Genomic DNA, 18,634 nt, shown 5'->3' with positions numbered 1-18,634 from the left:
GAATGGCGGGAACCCGGGAGGCGGAGCTTGCAGTGAGCTGAGATCCGGCCACTGCACTCCAGCCTGGGCGACAGAGCGAGACTCCGTCTCAAAAAAAAAAAAAAAAAAAAAAAAAACAGTACTCCCAGGTGATTCACATGTACATTAATGTTTGAAAAGCACTGTCCTAAAAAATTAGATCAGAGAGACAATGAAACATATAACCAATGACTTAGTAATAAAACAGAGGAGAGGCTATATAAACTACAGTATTTCTGTACGATGGAATTTATGTAGTGACTTTAAAAGACTATGGTCCAGGTGTGGTGACTCGTGTCTCTAACCCCAGCATTTTGGAAGGCTGAAGCGGGAGGATCTCTTGAGGCCAGGAGTTCTACACCAGCCTGGACAAAACAGCAAGACCCCCATCTCTATGAAGAATTTTAAAAATTAGCTGGGTATGGTGGCACATGCCTGTATTCCTAGCTACTAGGGAGGCCGAGGCAGGAGGACTGCTTGAGCCCAGTAGGTTGAGGCTACAGTGAGCCATGATCATGCCACTGCACTCCAGCCTGAGTGACAAAATGAGACCCTGTCCCCAAAGCAAAAAAGAAGCCTATGTAAAAATACAGTGTTTAAAATTTTGTGAAATTAAAATGAATCTATATTCTTCCAGTATGTGGGGGAAAAGACATATGAATAAGACAGAAATGAAAAATTGCATATGGTGGGGAAATTATAGCTAAAATAATGTTTTAAAAATATAATTATTTTCAATAAACTTTAAAAATGTAAATGGAGTCTCAGTGTATTCATTTTCGTAACAATGATGTCACAATGCACTGGGAGTTTTAATTCATAAAGTCAATATAAAAAATGATTCTCTAACACTAAAAGATGCTAAGAAATCTTTTAAATTTTTACCCTTCTTTAATTTGGCTCTTGGTCAATAAAGATGCAATGTTATTTGCTGCTCTATTCACAGCCAGTGGATTATTATCACCAGCAATATGGAAACAGTCAGTCCATTCAGTAGCCCCCTAAAAGGTAAGAGTATATGTTAAAACAAAAGTAGCAAACTGCAAAATGTGATTATTTAAATTGTCAAGAAACAAAGAGAATCCAGTGCTTCTCTAGAATGGCAAAACATTGCATGTTGTCAACTGTGCTATTTCCCTGGCTGAAAATGCCCTCTTATTCTTTCTCTGCTTGCTGAACCACTACCCATCTCGTAAGACCCAGCTCAAAACTCATGCCCTTTCGACACCAACCTTAACTCTCCAAGCAGTCTTATGTGCCGCTCCCAAAAGCACTTTGTATGTAGGTACCTCTGCCACTGCACTTGTTCCACTGTTAATTATTTCTTCCCCTTTGCGCTTCCCAACTAACCTGGGAGCTCTCTGAGGTCAGGTCTAGTATTTTCTTCAGTTCCTCATCCAGCAGCGTCTGGCACACTAAATAAATTCTAAGTAAATGCGGTTTGAAAATATTAACCAAATTAAACTGATCAAACCTATACTCTTTTGTGGTTGTGGGAGTTTACATAATCTGATATATTTGAGAACTGCAAAATAAAATGCTATTTCCAGCTGGGCATGGTGGTTCACACCTGAAATCCCAGTACTTTGGGAAGCTGAAGCAGGAGGATTTCTTGAGCCCAGGAGTTTGAGACCAGCCTGGGAACATGGTGAAACCCCATCTCTACAAAAACACAAAAATCAGCTGGGCGTGGTGGTGTGCACCTGAGTCTCAGCTACTCGAGAGGCTGAGGTGGGAGGATGGCTTAAGCCAGGGAGGCAAAGGTTGCAGGGAGCTGAGATCACACCACTGCACTCCAGCCTAGTTGACAGAGCAAGACCCTAGGTCAAAAAAAAATAATAAAAAAATGCAATTTCCTTTGTATGATAGGCTTTTGAATGGTAACCACCATATCACTGGAAGGATTTTGTAATTTTAAATGAAAAACCTGTCAGCAGAACATAAATACCAAGTTGTCACATATCATTTGTGGAATGAGGTGACATGTGACCTTAGGCCTGAACAATGTTCTATGCAGATTAACAGAAGGTTTCTGACATGAAAGCTGGGAAAAGTCTGCCTCTGCTTAGGGGTGAGTAGCAAACACCTTTGTGTTCCTTTGTGAACAGTAACATACTTCTCATCCATGAGTACAGTGCTTCATAAGTTTTTCTTTTGCCCAGACACTTGAGGGTGATGACATACTCCTGTCTACAATCCTACGATGACTTCAAACAAAAGGGAAGTTGAAGTATCCCAGAAGTTTGGGTGGGTGGGGATGTAGAGGGGACCTAGAGTTTGAGGAAGCCTCTCAGTGATTCTGATTCCCCAAAATATTTTTTTTCCTCCTAAACCTATTTGGATTTTCAGCATTGGAAAGAATTGGGTTTTACAGTGTAACACTTCTAAATTTAAAAAAAAAAAAGTATTCTAGATCAAGTATTTTATACTTTGGTGAATAAATCTTTATATATACCTTGTCAATTTCTTCATAATTTTATTCATTTTGATCACATATCAGCTTAGGTTTTTCTACACTGACATCTGCATGTCTACTCTTACATGGAAATGGCTCAAACTTCATGGTTTAATTTTTTTGGCCTTTATTTTCACCCGGAGCTCTGTTGTGTATTTCTTGACATGCAGTGACTTTACCTGCTATCTCATACACATATCATGATTTCACACTAGAAAACAACACTCTGCTTTGTTCCCAGAATCCTTCTTGGTCACAAGAAGGATTGGGTTTTTACTGTGCAGTCTCTTTAAGCCACAGTAATTTCTCTAGCTCTCACAGAACACAGTCATCATGTAGACTTCTACGATTTCACTCTTGGATTTTAACTCCCAGAACACAGATAACATTTTCTAATTACAGTTTGGATTATTTCTCCCCTGGTGGTCTTGCTTTGGACTTGCTCATCTGTCTAGTTTCTACCCAGTCATATAATCTGCGGTGTCTCTCTGCAGTTTATTCAAATTGGCTTTCAGTATACTATATGGAAGAACTACTATGTTTCATACAAACTTCAGTGACTTTACCGGGAGCTCCCTCTTCTAAATTGTTTAAGAACATATAGATGATACTGATTATTCAGGGGACTCTACTGTGAAATATTCTCCATTTAGAAAATGCCTTTCCATTTCTTGCTTTGCTTTATACAGTTGTTATAAGTCCTCTCAATATCACAGTAATTTTGAAAATTAGTTAAGAGCATTTGGTATTAAGCTTGTCAGACTTCCTAAAAAATCCAAGTAATATTCATAAGTTTCCCCTTTTTACAACTATACTTATTCCCTCTAGGAACTTAAGTGGATTACAAAGAAGAAAATTGCCTTCCTCAAGTTTATGCTTATGCCTTCAATTATCTTTTCCCATTCAAGTCTACCAGTTTGTCTGTTACACAAAGAGGACTCATCAGCAGTTTGTAATTCTCAGCTTCCTCTGTAATCTAGTGAATAGATGTCACTAACAATGTATCTAGTCTAGTGGCAAATGGCTCTTTGAAATAAGTAGTTACATTCTTTACAAAAAAGTTCCAACTTTTCTATTGTTAATTGTTTTAAAACTCTTGGGTCCACTGATCCAACCATGGAGATTTCATTATGTCTAATTTGCCCACTGGGTCTTGAATATTCTGGATGTATCACTCTTATCTAAAAGCTAAAGAAATATGATTACCTCTATTGGTATTGCCCCAGTTCCACACATCGGATCAACTATTATATCATAAGGTAGAGGATCACAGAGCCTAGAGAAAAGAAAACAGCCTATGTGAAGACTCACCCAAAAGCTGAGGCTTCTATACTGATGATTCCTGAAGCTGTAAGATTGAGGACCTATCACACTAGCCTGAAGGAACACCAATCTACACATTTTAAAAATCAACTTATGGCTGGGCATGGTGACTCACGCCTGTAATCCCAGCACTTTGGGAGGCTGAGATAGGCGGATCACTTGAGGTCAGGAATTCAAGACAAGCCTGGCCAACATGGCGAAACCTGTCTCCACTAAAAATACAAAAAATTAGCTGGGCGTGGTGGCGGGTGCCTGTAATCCCAGCTAGTAGGGAGGCTGAGACTTGCTTGAACCCAGAAGGTAGGGATTGCAGTGAGCCAAGATCATGTAAGATCCAGCCTGGGTGACAGAGCAAGACTTCGTCTCAAAAAAAAAAAAAGATAATAAATAAATAAATAATAAATTTTTAATGATATGTTGACTGTATATTCTATTACTCGGGAAAAAAAATCATTACATATAACTAAATCCCATTTCACTCTCAGATGAAATTTGGTTTGCAGACATCTTAAAGTACACACATGTACACACAAAGACACACCACACACATGCATACTTTTAGACAACAGTGTTATTTTCAATAGAAACCTGTATTACATTAAAAAGACTCAAAAATGTCTCAACTCAAACATGCATCAATATAAGGATACTGGCAATGAGACATTCAGTATTCCTTTCCTTTTGAATTTAAAGATAATAATCTTGACATAAAAAAATTGCTCTGTGGGAGTAGGTAATAAAAAAAAGGAAAAAAATGCTTTACTTTGAGCACTTAGTATTTGCTGGGCAAGGACTTAAGCTCTTTCCATGCATTATCTCACGGAATCCTCAGTAATGACCCTGTTAGATAATTATCATTATTCTCGTTTTAAAGGTAAGCTGATGCAAGGAAACATGAAGTTACCTGCCCAGGGACACAAAACCAGTAGGTAACAGATTCAAGATTAGAGGCATTACTGTTAATGGCTTAAGTGTTATCCTCTTTATGAAGCATCCCACCCTGAAACAGGTCAGTAGGTTTCTTCCCTTCTCTTGTTCTCATCTTTTCATGTGCTGGTGTGGGACTTATCACATATATGATAACTGTTTATCTCCCTCATAAGACAGATTCTTGGGGTTAATAGTGGGTTCTTATTGTAACATTGGTCCTGCTCTATGTCCTTGTTCCTACTCCTCAACACATGGCAACAGAATCCTTGGCAACCCTCTTAAGGGGGTAAGCACCCTGTACTCCAAGCCATTCCTGATGATCGGGGTGAATAACTGACCAAAACAATGTCAATCAGATTCTCTCTTCCAGGAATTTGGAACAAAGAGCTAAAAGCCCTACGCAAGGTGGGTTGGTCGTTTGGAATTGGAAATACATAAATTTAGATGAGAAAGCATGTAGATGAGAAGCGACAAGAGTCCACAGGCTCTAAGGGGAGATAAAAATGGCTGCCCACGTTTCTGGCGGTTTTCCAAGATGTGGTTCCTACCCTTCTTGAGAACCAACATTCAGTTTTTCTGTAGAATCCCCAAGATTTCTCTTTCTTTCCAAAAAACCCTCCCTGGCACAATCATCACTTTTTTTATCCTAAACTTGTTTACTTAGGTTTTTAATATTTGCACGCAAAATAATACCCTCTGTCTATCCCTGGTTTCTACCATATGCCTGGCAGTAGATAATGCATATTTGTTAAATTAATGAAGACTAGAAAATTTTCCTTTATCAAATGGGCCCAATTTTCTATTATTGTCATTGAATTAATATGTTAGGAAGATAAAAGATTGGAACAAAAGGAATACAGTCAGGTGCTGCATAACAATCTTCCAATCAATGGTGGACCAAATATATGAATGCAGTAATTATAACACCATATTTTTACCCTACCCTTTGTATGTTTAGATACACAAATACTTACCACTACATTACAACTGACTACAATATTCAGTACAATAACATGCTGTACAGGTTTGTAGCCCAGAAGCAATAGGAGATACCACATAGCCCAGGTGTGTAGTAGGCTACACCATCTAGATTTGTATAAGTACACTCCATGAGGTTCACACAATGATGAAATTGCACGATGACACATTTTTCAGAATGCATCCCTGTTGTTAAGTGATGCATGACTGGACTTAAAACTACCAGGACATACCAGGCACTGTATATAATAGGTATTTTGCATATGCTTCAGCATGTAATCCTCACTAATAATCCTTTAAGTCTCATATCAAATTCATTTTGCCATCTGGAAAACAGAAGCTTAGAGAAAATAAACATTTTCAAGTGGTGAAAAGCAGCACCCAATAAAAGAGAGAAGGGCAAAGGAGAAGGAAAGATAGGTCTTGCACTCTGAAAAGTGAAAAATTCTAGGATGATTCCTGGGTTGCTGTGAGTATAAAGCTTAAAAATATAAGTAAAGGCTCTTTCTGTTCATTTACACTTTACACAAATACAAATATCTGCTTTCATCTTTTTCACTGCACAGAAATGAAACAGCAAAATTTGCTCTATCTCCCAACACACATATCCTTGCTAAACAGAAATGTGGTAACTGCATTCAAGAGGTAGGTGAAAACTATCACTCTCATTTTAAAATCAAGAAAACTGGGTGCGGTGGCTCACACCTGTAATCCCAGCACTTTGGGAGGCAGAGGCGGGTGGATCACCCGAGGTCAGGTATTTGAGACGAGCCTCGCCAACATGGTGAAATGTTGTCTCTATTAAAAAATACAAAAATTATCTGGGCGTGGTGGCAGGCGCCCATAATCCCAGCTACTTGGCTGAGACAGGAGAAATACTTGAAGCCGGGAGGCAGAGGTTATAGTGAGTCGAGATCTCACCACTGCACTCCAGCCTGGGCGACAGAGTGAGACTTTGTCTCAAAAAATGAAATAAAGAAAACTGAAAAGAAATAAAGAAAACTGAGCCACCTATTAAGCAGCATTTTCAGATCACAAGGAGTCAATATTGGATAGAAGGGAAAGAAATAGATCATTAGCTTTCCTTTCTATTCTTTATCCACTACATTCCAACACAGTACCTCAAACACACATACACACAAATCAGTATTTTGGAAGGGAACATTCAAACCAAGGTGCCACTTTAAGCTGGACGGCAAACTCATTTTCTTACCTGAGCATCCCATAGGCAAGAGTTGATCTAAGAGTTGTAGGTCCAAAATGTGTTATATTTCTTCGGTGGAGACTCTCTTCAGTCAATGCAATGCCCACAATGACTTCGTTATCATGGATGTTCAAAAGAACCTATAGTAAAGTGGAACAAGACAAAATAGTTTTAGGATTGTTCAAACTGCACTTTGTAGTAAGACTTTTCTGACCTGGGCCGGTCCCCTACTCCTGGGAGGTCACCATATTGATGCCAAACTTAGTGCGAACACCTGATCAGCATAGCACACCACAGCCCAGAACTGTCTAAAAATTTAAGACATTTAAAAAATACATATTAAAAAACCTCTAAGCCTTCAAAATATGTTTGTGTTATAAAAATTGGGGTGACATCTGGTGGTTGTAGCCAATAAATATAGTGAATTAAAAGAAAATAATAGATGTTAAAATGAACGACAAAAAGTATATACTATATGACTTCATTTATATGAAGTACAAAAATTGGCAAAACTAATTTTTGGTGGTAGCAGATTAGTGATTGCCTTGAGTGGGTACTGACTGGCAAAGGGCAAGGGGAGCCCCTGAGGTACTGGAAATACTTTGTATCTTTATCTGGATGCTAGTTACACATCGTGTATATAAGTAAAAACTTACTGAAGTGTACACTTAAGATTTGTGTACTTAATGCAAAGTATATCTCAACAAAAAAGTTTTAAAAATTGGTAAAGTCTCAAATAAAAAGTCTTATTACACTGAGTGCGGTGGCACATGCCCGTAGCTCCAGCTACTCGGGAGGCTGAGGTGGGAGGATAGCTTGAGCCTGGGAGGTCAAGGCTTCAGTGAGCCATGATTGCACCACTGCACTCCAGTCTGGGTGATACAGCGAGACCCTGTCTCAAAAGTGAACTAAACTAAAATGTTACCCAATCTTTCACCGAAAGATTTCCTGGGCTTAACCACAGCAGAAGCACAGCTGACACTCATAGCACTTCCTAATGCGAAGCACTATTCTACACATTCACATACATGGCCTCATCTCATATTCACATCCCCTAAGCTAGGTATTATTCCCCTTATAAAAGAGGATATTGAGGCACAAAGACAGCTCCTCTGAAATTCCTTTTTTTTTTGAGACAGGGTTTGTCTCTGTCGCCCAGGATGGAGTGCAGTGGCACAATCACAGATCACTGTGGCCTGCACTTCCTAGGCTCAGGCAATCCTCTTACTTCAGCCTCCCAAGTACCTGGGACTACAGGCATATGTCATCATACTCAGCTATTTTTTTTTTTTTTTTTTTTGTAGAGACAAGGTCTCCCTATGTCGCCTAGGCTGGTCTTGAACTCCGGGCCTCAAGCAATCCTCCAATCTCGATCTCCCAAAGTGCTGGGATTACAGGTATGTGTCACCACACCCAGCCTCCTCTGGGATTTAACCCAATGCGGCACGGCTCCAGAAACTGTCCTCTGAATCACCTTGCTAACTTTTAGACATCACTGTTCTAGTTAACCTATTCATTTTCTTTTTTAAAAAATTTCTTTTATTTTTAGTAGAGACAGGGTCTCCCTGTTTTGCCCAGGCTGGTCTCGAATTCTTAGGCTCAAGCGATCTGCCTGCCGCGGCCTCCCAAAGTACTGGAATTACAGGTGTGAGCCACCTATTCATTTTCATGGCAGTATATGAGGAAAAAAAGGAATGGGGAATTAGACTACTGATTTGACATGAACAAAAAAGTTAGAATCAGTGACTTGCCCCAGATTCAAATGCACCAAAAGCAACAGAAATTGGCTCTTTGGTAAATACATCAGCTGCTATAGACGTTTTAAGCTGTCAGAGTCTTAACGACTCTAGTTCCTATGGCTCACATGTCAATCACCTAGGTAAAAGAGGATTAAGACCAAGGAAAGTAAACATACTAAAATGAGGTACCTGGCTTTGGAAATCTAGCAGAATTTAAGAAAGAGGAGAGCTGACTCTACGACGAGTATTAGCAAAGATGTCCTGATTTGAGAAGGTCAGGGTTTGTTTAAAAAACGCACTTTTCTTTTTTTTTTTTTGGGAGATGGAGTCTTGCTTTGTCACCCAGGCTGGAGTGCAGTGTCATGATCTCGGCTCACTGCAACCTCCACCTCCCTGGTTCAAGTGATTCTCCTGCCTCAGCCTCCCCAGTAGCTGGGATCACAGGAGCGTGCCATCACACCGGGCCAATTTTTGTATTTTTAGTAGAGACCAGGTTTCACCATCTTGGCCATGCTGGTCTCGAATTCCTGACCTCAAGTGATCCACCTGCCTCAGCCTCCCAAAGTGCTGGGATTACAGGCATGAGCCACTGCGCCCAGCCTTATTTTATTTTTTCAGTAGCAAAGCTCTGCAACCAAGACACACAAAAACAAAATAACTATTTTAATTCTGGTTGAATTTTATAATATGAAAGTCCACATAATACAGTAAAAGAGTACTCTATTAGAAATCAGGCCAGGTGTGGTGGCTCATGCCTGTAATCCTGGCACTTTGGGAGACCAAGACAGGCAGATCACTACAGGAGTTCGAGACCAGCCTAGCCAACATGGTGAAACCCCATGTCTACTAAAAAATACAAAAATTAACCAGGTGTGGTGGCATGTGCCTGTAGCCCCAGTTACTTGGGAGGCTGAGCACAAGAATCACTTGAACCAGGAAGGTAGAGGCTGCAGTAGGCTGAGATCATACCACTGCACTCCAGCCTGGGTGACAGAGCAAGACTCTGTCTCGAAAAAGAAAAAGAAAACAGACAACTCAACCTTGATAGCTTCCATCTGCGGAGCACTTAGTGTATGCAAGGTATTGCACCAAATATTTTAAATGTACCTTATTTAACCTTCAGGATAACTTTAAAGGTACATACTATTATTGGCTCCATTTGAAACAGAGACTCAGAGACTATCTAGTCCAAAGTTATACAGTTGTGGAGTCAAAATTTGGATCTAAATCTGTCTCCAAAGACTATGCTCTTCTTAACCACACCCTACTATTTCAATTTAATTGTGCATAACACTGGGTTAGTCTGAAAATTCTACAAATCTGTGACAGCACTCTTCAATCACCACAGTCAGAGCCTATACCTACCTCCACATCAAAGTTGGTCATATCAGCCTTCCACTTAAAATAATCTTGAACAGCACCCCCAAAATCTCTTGCAGCCTCATTTGAGGTAAAGCAATGTTTCTCTCCTGCCCTGTTGCATGTGACTCTAAACTTTAGCACTTGAGGCTCAGTTTCTTCTTTTGAGCTTTCATCAGTCTCATCTTTGGAAGATGCCAAATCATCACCTACTAATGTTGACACCTCCTCTTTGATGGCTGGATTTTCATAATAATCTAAGATATGAGAATCTAAAGCATGGCTAGTGAACTCTTTTTTAACATTTCTCTGATTGATTTTGACTTCTTGTCCATTATTAATCTTCTCTTTACTTAAATTCTGATTTATCTTTTTGCGCTTTGCTTTTTTCTTTTTAAAACTGGCATTAATTTTCCACACTTTTAAGGGGTTTGACCATGGGAGTTTTCCAGCCAAGTCTTCAAAATCCTTTAGAACTTCTTCCTGTAAAGGACAGAGAAAGAAATTCATTCATTTTCCACCACTATAATCAAACAAATAAATCTCTACTTTGCTTACAGACAGTTAGTATCCATGGGGAACATTGGTTCTAGGACCCCCAAAGACACCAAAACCCAAAGATGCTTAAAAGTCCCTCATATCAAATGGTATAGTGTCTGCACATGACCTACACACATCCTCTCAAGAGTACCTTAAATCATCTCTATATTACCTATGATACCTGATACAATGTAAATGCTACGGAAATAGTTTTTATACTGTATTGTTTGGGAAATAATGATAAGAAGAAAAGTGTGGGCTGCATATGGTAGCTCACGCCTGTAATCCCAGCACTTTAGGAGGCTGAAGCAGGTGGATTACTTGAACTCAGGAGTTTGAGACCAGACTGGGCAACATGGCAAAACTCTGTCTCTACAAAAAAAATACAAAAATTAGCTGGGCATGGTGGCACGTGCCTGTAGTCCCAGCTACAAAGGAAGCTGAGATGGGAGGCCTGCTTGAGCCTGGGAGGTGAAGGCTCCAATGAGCTATGATCACGCCACTGCACTCCAGCTTAGACAACAGAGCAAGATCCTGTCTCAAAAAATAAACCTTTTACAAAAAAGAATGAACACTGACTACAATACTCTTAAGGAAAGAAAGCTTAACTCCAAATTTTATGCCCAAACTATCAGCCAAATATAAAGGTGAAAGACAAACATTTCTGAACTCATGCCATTCAACAGATACAAATTTTAACAAAAGGACAAATAGTGTGCTATAATCTATTTAATTATATCACTAAAATGAAAAAATGTAGGGATTGTGACTATAAAGCAGAAGGTAAATGTTACAAACTGGCATGTAAATGGGCATACTGATACCCTCATCTCTTATACCCAGAAGTCTGAGGATAGAAGTTAAAGCTGATAAATAAAATGTAAGTATATTTAAAGGTTTAAGGGTGAACACTAAGAAAAATAACTGAAAAATAAAGGAAAAAAAGTATAAATATGTCAATTTCATCATTGCTCTTAGCAGGGATTCAAAAAATACTGCGTATATATGATAGATAAGGTAGATAATATCAAATTGTAGTTATAAAGGTAACAGCTAGAACACACACACACAAACCTTCCAAACTATTAGAAAACACAGGCACATGAAAAAAGTAAACAAGACATAATGTAGAGATTTTTCAAATTAAGAAAAAGCAAAAAGTATAAGCATGACAAAACTAAGACTACACAGTTGTCATTATCAATAAATATCAGTGGGATAAACACGAAGATGACACTCAGTTTGAGTATGTACAAGAATTTACATAGTGTATTTGTTGCACCACTGTAACAGCAAAAGAATGTGAAAAACCCTCATGCCCTAAAATGGGACTGGTTAAATTACAATACAGCCAAACAATGGAGTATACACAGCCAACTCCAGCAATGATACTGCCAGGATCTCCAGCATATAGGTTGAGCATTCCTAATCTCAAAGTCCAAAATCCAAAACCTAAAACTTTTTTGAAGTGCCAACATGATGCCACACAGGTAGCGGAGATAATGACACCTTTGCTTTCTGATGGTTCAGTGTACACAAACTTTGTTTCATGTATAAATTATTTTAAAAATCATATAAAATTACCCTCAAGCTATATGCATAACATATATATGAAACAAATGAATCTTGTGTTTATAAATAGGTTCCATCCTCAGAGTATTTCTTTTTTTTTTTCTTGAGACGGAGTCTTGCTCTGTCACTCAGGCTAGGGTGCAGTGGAGCGATCTCGGCTCACTGCAACCTCTGCCTCCCAGGTTCAAGCGATTCTCCTACCTCAGCCTCCTGAGTAGCTGGAATTACAGGAGCCCGCCACTGCTAATTTTTTGTATTTTTAGTAGAGACGGTGTTTCACCAACTTGGCCAGGCTGGTCTCAAACTCCTGACCTCGTGATCCACCTGCCTTGGCTTCCCAAAGTGCTGGGATTACAGGCGTGAGCCACCGCACCCAGACCAGAGTATTTCAAAAAACAAACAAACAAAAATCCAAAACATTTCTGGTCCCAAGTATTTCAGATAAGGGATACTCAACTCGTATATGGAAAAAAAAAAGCATAGCACAGAAAAGTATGTACGCTATGCTTTCATTTGTGTAAATAAAATACATTTATTAGTAAAATATCTCCAGAAGAACACCCAACAAATTGGTGATAGTTGTTGCCTCCAGGGAGGGAGCTGCATAGCACGGGGATACAGGAACAAAGACTTACTTTTCACTCTATATCCTTTCAGTCTTTACAAGTTTGCTCCAAATACATGTATTAACTAGTTTTAAAAAATCTATATAAATCAGATTTGTTCACACTTTTAAAAAGGCAGATGGAGGCTGGGCGCAGTGGCTCACACCTGTAATCCTAGCACTTTGATAGGCCAAGACGGGTGGATCATGAGGTCAGGAATTCAAGACCAGCCTGGCCAAGATGCTGAAACCCCATCTCTACTAAAAAAACCCAAAAAATTAGCCCGGTGTGGTGGCAGGCACCCATAGTCCCAGCTACTCGGGAGGCTGAGGCAGGAGAATGGCGTGAACCCGGGAGGTGGAGGCTGCAGTGAGCCGAGATCACACCACTGCACTCCAGCCTGGGCGACAGAGCGAGACTCCGTCTCAAAAAAAAAAAAAAAAAAAAATTAGCCGGGTGTGGCAGCATACACCTGTAGTCCCAGATACTCAGGAGGCTGAGGCAGGAGAATCACTTGAACCTGGGTGGCAGAGGTTGCAGTGAGCCAAGATCATGCCACTGCACTCCAGCCTAGGCAACAGAGCAAGACTCCATCCCAAAAAAAAAAAAAAAAAAAAAAAAAGCGGGGATGGAGGTGGGGAATGGGGGTCAGGTGCAATGGCTCACACCTGTAATCCCAGCACTTTGAGAGGCTTAAGTGGAAGGATTACTGGAGCCCAGGAGTTTGAGACCAGCCTGGGCAACACAGTGAGACCCCATTTCAATACATTTTTTTTTTTGAGACAGAGTCTCGCTCTCTCACCTGGGCTAGAGTGCAGTGGCTCAGTCTCTGCTCACTACAAGCTCTGCCTCCCCAGGTTCACGCCATTCTCCTGCCTCAGCCTCCCGAGTAGCTGGGACTACAGGCGCCCGTCACCGCGCCCGGCTCATTTTTTGTATTTTTAGTAGAGACGGGGTTTCACCGTGTTAGCCAGGATGGTCTCGATCTCCTGACCTCGTGACCCGCCCACCTCGGCCTCCCAAAGTGCTGGGATTACAGGTGTGAGCCACCACGCCCGGCGCCACTCTCAATATTTTTTAAAAGATGGGGGTGGGGGCTAATAAATTCATGATTATCAACTGAATACTTAAAAATAACAGAACTCATTATAATGATTTAAGCTTTTCTAAAAGTTAGATTTTTGTTAATAAAATTTTTATCTATTTTCAGTCTGACTTCTTTTAGGTCTGGTCTTGTTTTCTTCTAGGCTGTGGTTTCATACAACTTTGGTTTTTGAATAACGTTTTGGAAATCAACATGTTTGCCAATAAATAAAAGTTAGACAATTAGGCAGCATATCACAGTTGTTTTTAAAAAGATTACTTCTCAGATAGGTAAAACCGATAGAAAAATGTTTTTAAGCAGTGAACTCTAGAAACCTAACCAAAAAGCAGTGTGGAAAAAACCTAAAGCCTTGCTGCAATCTATTTTCAACCTTCAGCTTAGGCAGCAGCTGAATATTTAGGATTCAGATGCTAAATACATATTGGAGACAAAGCTGTTGTCCTAACAACTGAAGGAGTATTTAGATATCACTTTGGCTTTGTTTCAAAAAATGAAGAAACAGAAGAAAGCAGAGCAAAAGCAGGATGGCGAGGAAGTGTTATCTGTAGAAGACACAAATTGTCACTTGTTCTTTGGTTCATGTTCTGGAAGCAATTCTATTTTGGAACTAAATATATGTAAAAGCAAAGCAAATCTAAGGTTTATATCGTTTATAAATAAAACAGTGTGTTTTCTTTCTTATAAACTTTAATGATTTTCAATACTAATTTTTAAAAAACATCTTTTGGGATAGACTGTCAGCAAAACTCTAGATTTATTGTAAAAGCCTCCCAGTATTCTCTATTACAAAGACTACAGTAATGCTCAATTTTCACAGACTGTGAAATGTTTGCGATAGCTCACCTTTATTTGTTTGAATTGGTAATCTTGAAATTCCTGAACCACCACAAATAAGTTGTCAACTGATCTAAGACAATGAACCTGGGTGAAAAAAAAGAAACACACTTCTGAGAAAGCTTTTGAACAGCACAAGCTATCAACAATTAAGTATTTAAAAAATCAGGAATGGTAGTTTTAAAGCAGCTACTAACTATATTTTATATTTTTAAAATGTTCCATCTCCCTAGTTTCTCATCTCTTTGGTTACCAATCAGCTTTCCCCTAGAGAAAGGGAAAAAGGGCACATGGAAAGAGAGAAGCATGAAGTGTTTTGTGGGAAACATGTCTTTCGTGGGAGAAGAGAAAGGTCAAGTCACTCAAGTGGGCTCTATCATATTTCCTCGATGGCTTTCTATGGTACACTGTATGCTGCAATGGTTAAAAGTAGCGGATTTGAGCTCCAGTTCTGTGATTACTAGCTGAGTGACCCTGAGGAAATTATTTATGTGTCCTAAGCCTAATGATTAATGAGAATAATAATAGTGTCTATCTTCACAACACTGCTGAGGGTATTGGCTAAAATACTGGATGGAAAACTCTGCTTACCAATTCATCCCACAGGTATTTTTTGGGTACCTACTATATGCCAGACACTAAGAGCTTGGGATATATTGGTGGAAAAAAAACAGACAACAATCCTTGCCCTCTTGCTGCTTACGTGGTAATGAGATATATCTTAGCTTTATTATAGTGAGATTGCAGTTTTCTGACCTTCACTTTTTACCTTGAGTGAGTTCTAATTACTTCTGAGCAAGAATTTTTGATGCAGGTTAAAAGGCAAATCTCTTTTATGTTTCATCACCAAAGGTTAAACATCTGCTAGATGCTGAAGTAAATAAAAACTGAGATACTTAGAGAATTTCTTAAGTTGAACAGTACTCTTTCTGGTGAATTCAATCCTCAAGAAATACTAGATCACCTCTAAAAATGTAGCAATCCTACTACAGGTTGAACATCCCAAATCTAAAAATCTGAAACTTTTTGAGCCCCAACACAATGCTCAAAGGAAATGCTCAGTGCAGCATTTCGGATTTTCAGATTAGAAATGCTCAACTGGCAGGCTGGGCGCAGTGGCTCAAGCCTGTATTCCCAGTACTTTGGGAGGCCGAGGCGGTTGGACCATGAGGTCAGGAGTTCGAGACCAGCCTGGTCAGGATGGTGAAACCCCGTTTCTACTAAATATACAAAAATTAGCTGGATGTGCTGGCAGGCGCCTGTAGTCCCAGCTACTCGGGAGAATCGCTTGAACCTGGGAGGTGGAGGATGCAGTGAGCCGAGATCGCACCACTGCACTCCAGCCTGGTGACAGAGCAAGACTCTGTCTCAAAAAAAAAAAAAAAAAAATTGCTAAAGTGGCAAGTATAATGCAAATATTCCAAAACTCCCCCCGCCCTCCTCCAAAAATCTGAAACACTTCTGGTCCTAAGGGATACTGAAACTACAGTCAAAATTACAAATCAGTACTCAATAGAAAATGCACTAACTTTAAAATCTCCTGATTTGGGGCAGAGCAATGAAAATCAGAAAGGATTCCAGAAGGGTCTGTAAAATGAAAAGTAACCATAAAATGATCAACTTAGAAAACTATTTTAAATATTGCTTCATTCAAACCTGTGCCAGACTTTCCACTGAAATGACAAAATATATCTTGCCACGGTCTCTGCTGATTTTGCATGATGACCCAAGTTTCTCTCTCACTTCATCTGCAGCTGTTTGCTCAAAGCCAGTAGGTACAGTGGCTCCAATAGTGACTAGAAGCTCAGATTCACTTCTGAGGTCACTTTCCGTCACTTGTACAGAGCTCTGGTTCTCATGAAGGTTCACATCTAGGAGTTGGTTAGTGGCTTCTTCAATGTCACACATGTTGGCTGTGCTTCCAAGATCCCTAACGCTGTCTCTTTAAAAGCAGTACTGTCCTTTAAAAGAGAAAGAAATAAAGCCCAAATATTGTCATCTCATATTTCAGTTATAATTAAAAACATGGGCTCTGAAGGGCAGGAAGAAGAAGGCAACACACCTGATAAATAGTCACCAAAGTAAAAAGGGTTGAATAAACATGGGCACAGAGCGCAGGTTGTAAAACGTGATGTTATTATTAAACAAGCAATACAGATACATGGGAGAAAAAGAGGCAAGAAGTATTTCCATAGCATGCAACGTTTGCTTTGGGGTAACCCATGTTGACAAAAGCCATTTCATAACTACAATAGAAACTGCAGATTACACTCAAATACATTTCTGCATCTAGATGTTAAGAACATGGTTAGTTAAGAATATAGGGCCTGGCTGGGTGTGGTGGCTCACACCTGTAATCCTAGCACTCTGGGAGGCCGAGGCGGGAGGATTGCCTGAGGTCAGGAGTTTCAGACCAGCCTGGCCAACATGGTAAAACCCTGTCTCTACTAAAAATACAAACATTAGCCAGGTGTGGTGGTGGGAGCCTGTAATCCCAGCTACTTGGGAGGCTGAGGGATGAGAACTGCTTGAACCTGGGAGGTGGAGATTGCAGCGAGCCGAGATCATGCCACTGCACTCTGACCTGGGTGATAGAACAAGACTCTGTCTCAAAAAAATAAATAAAATAAATAATAATAAAAATATGTGGCTTTTGGAGTTTCAGATAGATACAGGTTTGAATTTTTGCCTCCACCATCATAGGTTGAATGGCAAATTAATTCTCCCAAGCCTCCAAATTTAATTAATTAGTAATACCTCTTTCCTAGAGTTGTTAGGAGACAAGCGAGAATTAACTAATACCTCTTTCCTAGAGTTGTTAGGAGACAAGTGAGAGTAGTACATGGCCAGGCCAATAAGTAAAACTTATTAATAGGCTATCTTCTTCCCTCCTGTGAAGTAGACAGCACTTCATGCATTTTAAAATGATTAACTGGGCTGGGCACACTGGCTCGTGCCCGTAATCCCAGCACTTTGGGGAGCTAAGGCGAGTAGATGGGTTGAGGTCGAGACCAATCTGCGTAATATGGCAAAACCTCATCTCTACCAAAAATACAAAAAATAGCTGGGCGTGGTGGTGGGCACTTGTAGTCCCAGCTACTTGGAAGGCTGAGGTGGGAGGACTGCACTCCAGCCTGGGCGACACTGTGAGGCCCTGTCTCAAAAAAGAAAAGAAAAAATTAAAAATAAAAATGGTTAACGGAACACTTGCTATCTAATGATTACAAACATTCAAATGCCTACTACTTGCCAGACTCTGGGATCCACAGATGGGCATCAGGACAGAAATCTTGGAAGTAACCTGAAATAGTAAAACAAACTTCCTATGCATAAGCTTTTGTGTGTGCTTGGGGCGGGGGCCGGGGGAAGTATTAGAGAGGTGGAGGGTCCATAACTTACACCAGGTTTTCAAAGGGTTTGTGACCCAAAATAAGTGAGTACATAACACCTATACTGTCCTTGTGCTGTGCCAGCGATACAAGACAGCGTTTAATACAACGTCAGTTCCCGCCGTTAAGAAAGTGACAGTCACTGTGAATACAATCTCCATCTTCTAAAAAAGGCAGCTGAGGTCAGCTAAAGGGCGCGTTCCGCACAAGGTCAGAGAGCCAATGAGAGGCGCAGAATGGAAGAAAACTCATGTCTCCCAATTCCCACCCACAGGGCCCTGGGAATCCTAGGAAGCAGGTAAAGGCCTGGGAGACGGAGCAAGATGGGCTCCGCCACGAGACCGGGCTGAAGTCCGGCCCGGCGCCGGCCTCGGCTGCAAAAGGAAGGCCGCCCCTCTCTCCCCAAGCGGAAACACCAGAGGAGCCACACTCGGCCGTTCCCGTCAGTTACCGGCCGCCAGCGAAGACTCTTTCAGCTCCCGCACTCCATTGGCCTCTCGCGGTCAGCCCACGCCGCCGGAAGCCGTCCCCGGAAACGGAAGTCAGGCTGCGGGTCACGGTGGCTCCGCACTAGCGGCCGGTG

General features: G+C 40.5%; 1 protein-coding gene across 6 annotated transcripts in view; it reads right to left on the bottom strand.

The window, feature by feature from the left end:
- The window catches only part of LOC105477652 (THUMP domain 3 tRNA guanosine methyltransferase), a 22,249-nt gene extending 3,615 nt beyond the window's left edge, over nt 1-18,634 (bottom strand). Inside the window, exons 1-8 of one of the 6 annotated variants that reach the window (XM_011734243.2) lie at nt 18,503-18,598; nt 17,906-17,963; nt 16,319-16,623; nt 14,672-14,749; nt 10,013-10,489; nt 6,918-7,048; nt 3,680-3,749; nt 904-1,019 (exon numbers count right to left, since the gene is read on the bottom strand). In XM_011734243.2, the coding sequence (XP_011732545.1) occupies nt 904-1,019; nt 3,680-3,749; nt 6,918-7,048; nt 10,013-10,489; nt 14,672-14,749; nt 16,319-16,570 (1,124 nt within the window). In that variant the 5' untranslated portion in view covers nt 16,571-16,623; nt 17,906-17,963; nt 18,503-18,598. Of the gene's footprint in view, nt 1-903; nt 1,020-3,679; nt 3,750-6,917; nt 7,049-10,012; nt 10,490-14,671; nt 14,750-16,318; nt 16,624-17,905; nt 17,964-18,061; nt 18,200-18,502 lie in introns of those variants that run through there. The other 5 variants (XM_011734239.2, XM_011734244.3, XM_011734242.3 and 2 more) reach the window with 5 other exon arrangements.

This window comes from Macaca nemestrina, chromosome 2 (genome assembly GCF_043159975.1).
Source record: "Macaca nemestrina isolate mMacNem1 chromosome 2, mMacNem.hap1, whole genome shotgun sequence".
In the NCBI taxonomy this organism is placed as follows: Eukaryota; Metazoa; Chordata; class Mammalia; order Primates; family Cercopithecidae; genus Macaca; species Macaca nemestrina.
Note: the sequence above shows the minus strand (reverse complement) of the source record. Positions and strands in the feature narration are given on the sequence as shown.